This window comes from Nematolebias whitei, chromosome 12 (assembly GCF_014905685.2).
Source record: "Nematolebias whitei isolate Nwh7 chromosome 12, NemWhi1, whole genome shotgun sequence".
In the NCBI taxonomy this organism is placed as follows: Eukaryota; Metazoa; Chordata; class Actinopteri; order Cyprinodontiformes; family Rivulidae; genus Nematolebias; species Nematolebias whitei.
This window is the reverse complement of record NC_056509.1, coordinates 48,479,648-48,482,832: the sequence shown is the minus strand read 5'-3', so window position 1 is coordinate 48,482,832 and position 3,185 is coordinate 48,479,648. Positions and strand designations below refer to the sequence as shown.

The following is a 3,185-nucleotide window of genomic DNA, read 5'->3' as shown; positions in this document are numbered from 1 at the left end:
CATTGCCTCCGGTCTGAAAGATAGTTAGAGAACCAACCAATGGTGTGATCTGAGAAACCGATTTCTGAGAGTTTATGACACAAGATGTTATGATCCACAGTGTCAAAAGCTTTAGACAGGTCTAAGAAAAGTGCAGCACAATAATCCTTAGCATCCAGTGCTTCAACAACGTCATTAAGAACCTTCAGTGAAGCAGTGGTTGTGCTGTGTTGTTTCCTGAAACCAGATTGATGTGGAGGTAAGATGTTAAATGAGTCCAGGTCATTTTTGATTTGAGAGTTTATCAGTTTTTCTAGAACCTTGGCTAAAATGCAGAGTTTAGAGATTGGTCGATAGTTGTTCAGTGAGGTGGGGTCACCTCCCTTCAGCAAAGGAAGAACAAAGGCTGTTTTCCAAGTGTCTGGGATGGAGTTTTGTCTTATGGAGAGATTGAAGATGTGGGTCACAGGGACTGTGATGATATGAGCAGCCAGCCTTAAGAAATAAGGTGGAAGTTCATCTGGACCTGCAGATTTTTTAGGATCAAGATCTTTTAACAGTTTATTGACCTCACTGACTGAGAACGGAGAAAAAGAGAAGCTGTGATTTACTGAAGATTGACTTGTAGGAGGGATTGGATAACGCTTTGGGATTCCCCCGGAGGAGCTGACCCAAGTGGCTGGGGAGAGGGAAGTTTGGGCCTCCCTACTTAGGCTACCCCCGCGACCCGACCCCGGATAACAGCCCACGACAGATGAGATCTGGCCTCTCTGTAAAGTCATGTTTACTGCTAGGATCCAAACTGGTTTGGGATTGTCTTGGCAGAGACCAGTTGAGAATCCAGGCTCGCTCTGATGTAAATGGTGACTCCACCTCTTTCTCAGACGGTCAGACCGGGAGCTATGAAATCCATCAGTTGTCACATCTTTATACAAAATTGATTTGGATAGCCAATTTCAGAAATGAAAATTACATCAGCACCAGAAGAACAGACCCAAATCCTCAACATTTCAATTTTTCGAGGGAGACTCTGTGCGTTAACGTGCACAAATGAAGTCCTGACATCAGGTCAGAACCCGATAAAATTACTTCATACACTGGACTTAAAGTTCTTTTTATATTTCCACGGTCTGTGGAACGGTTTTTCTTTCTCAAGTCTAGAAACAGAATTAGTAAAAAGTTGCTTCCAGACTTTATCTTTTCTAAAAGATAAACATCACATTTGTAAAATCAAGCTTTTAATTCTGCATGAAAGGTTCACGTTTAGTGCACGTTCATGTCATAAAACAGTGAGTTTAAAGAAGTCACTGTTGGACGGTGACGAGCTGTCGAGATTTTTCTTCAGCTGGTTCTTCGTCGTTAGAGCCGCCTGATTCATGGTGGAGATGACCGTGATGATGATCTGTATTAATGCAGACCATGTTAGTCCTGGAACAAAGATTCTGCTTTTATTTTATTTTAACTCTAAATGGGAACAACATTTTCCAAAACCAGACTTGCGTCTAAGCAGACTGAAACTGGGTCCAGAAACTGGTTGTGTTGCTCCCTGAGGTCCAGCTTTAGTTCAGCGTTCTCATGTCTGGAAATGTCTTGAGCTTAAAACAGGAAATAAAGTTTTGACCCAGTCGGTCAAAGCAGATGGCCTCTTGTCCTGAGCTGGTTCTGCTGGAGGTTTCTTCCTGTTAAAGGGAGTTTTCCTTTCCACTGTCTCCACTGTGCTTGCTCAGGATGGGAGACTGCAACGAAGCCAAGATTCAACTTGTCTGCTGGATTCCTTAGATAGAGAACTTTACTAACTGGCTTTTATGTGAATGTTCCTGTAAAGTCCCTGAGACAACTTTGTTGTGAACTGGTGCTTTATAAATAAACTGAACTGAACTCTATCTCTGTCCCTCCAGAGAGTCTCTGCTGATGGTTACTCCCAGAGGTCAAACTTTAACTTCCATTGTATCAGAGCTTAACCTGTCATGTCTCCCCCATCAAACCCTGTAGAACCATGAGAACCTGTGGTACCATCAGAACCTCCTGCTGCTCACAGTTCAACAACTTCTTTGATCTGACTTCTAGTTTTCACACAAACTGTTGATCTGAAACTTTTACTCTAAAATGGATAAAAAAACTGGTCCATGCATTTGTCACGTCTAGACTGGACTATTGCAATGGTTTATTATCTGGGTGTCCAAATACTTCTTTAAAACGTCTTCAGTTGATCCAAAATGCTGCTGCCAGAGTCTTAACTGGAGTTACTGGGAGAGATCATATCTCTCCAGTTTTAGCTTCTCTCCATTGGCTCCCTGTCAAATCCAGAATAGAATTCTAAATCTTACTTCTAACCTACAAAGCTCTCCAAACTCTGTCCATTACTCTCCTTTTCCGATGCTGAAAAACTTGTCGAGGAAGAAACGAGAGGAGGAAGTGGACCAGGTGCTGACCTCTGGCTGTGTGTTCTGTCTCAGGTACTTGGAGGTGGAGTGGGAGGTGCGGAAGGGCTTTCCAAGGAGCTTTGGGAAGGAGGTGATGAGGGGCTCAAGTCCCCGGGTGCCTCAGCAGGACAACTTCAGCGACTGTGGCGTTTACGTCCTGCAGTACGTGGAGAGCTGCTTCGAGGTGAGCAACAGATGAACTGAGCTTTTTACCTTTCAAAGTAATAAAACCATCATTTGGACTTTTAAAAACATTCACCTTCGATAATATTTACCTGCGATAATATTTACTTGCGATATTTACCTGTGATAACATTCACATTTGATGATATTCACCTTGGATAATTACCGTAGATAATATTTACCTTAGATAACATTTACCCTCAATAACATTAACCTTGAATAACTTACTTTTGATAATATTTATCTGCAATATTTACCTGCGATAACGGTCACATTTGATGATATTCACCTTCGATAATATTTACCTTTGAGAACATTCGCCTTCGAGAACATTCACCTTCGAGAACATTCACCTTTAATATTTACCTTCGAAAACATTCACCTTTAATAACATTCATCTTCGATAATCATGTGTGATAACATTTACCTTCGATAACATTCATCTTTGATAACATTCACCTTTGATAACATTCACCTTTGATAACATTCATCTTCGATAATCATGTGTGATAATATTTACCTTTGATAATATTTACCTTTGATAATATTTACCTTTTGATAACATTCACCTTTGATAACATTCATCTTTGATAACATTCA

At 41.0% G+C, this 3,185-nt stretch overlaps 1 protein-coding gene across 1 annotated transcript in view; it reads left to right on the top strand.

Moving 5' to 3' along the window:
- Nucleotides 1-3,185, top strand: part of senp6a (SUMO specific peptidase 6a) — a gene marked incomplete in the record, with an annotated part of 27,391 nt that overhangs the window by 22,608 nt on the left and 1,598 nt on the right. Inside the window, 1 exon segment of the mRNA XM_037685678.1 lies at nt 2,436-2,586. Coding sequence (XP_037541606.1) covers nt 2,436-2,586 — 151 coding nt within the window.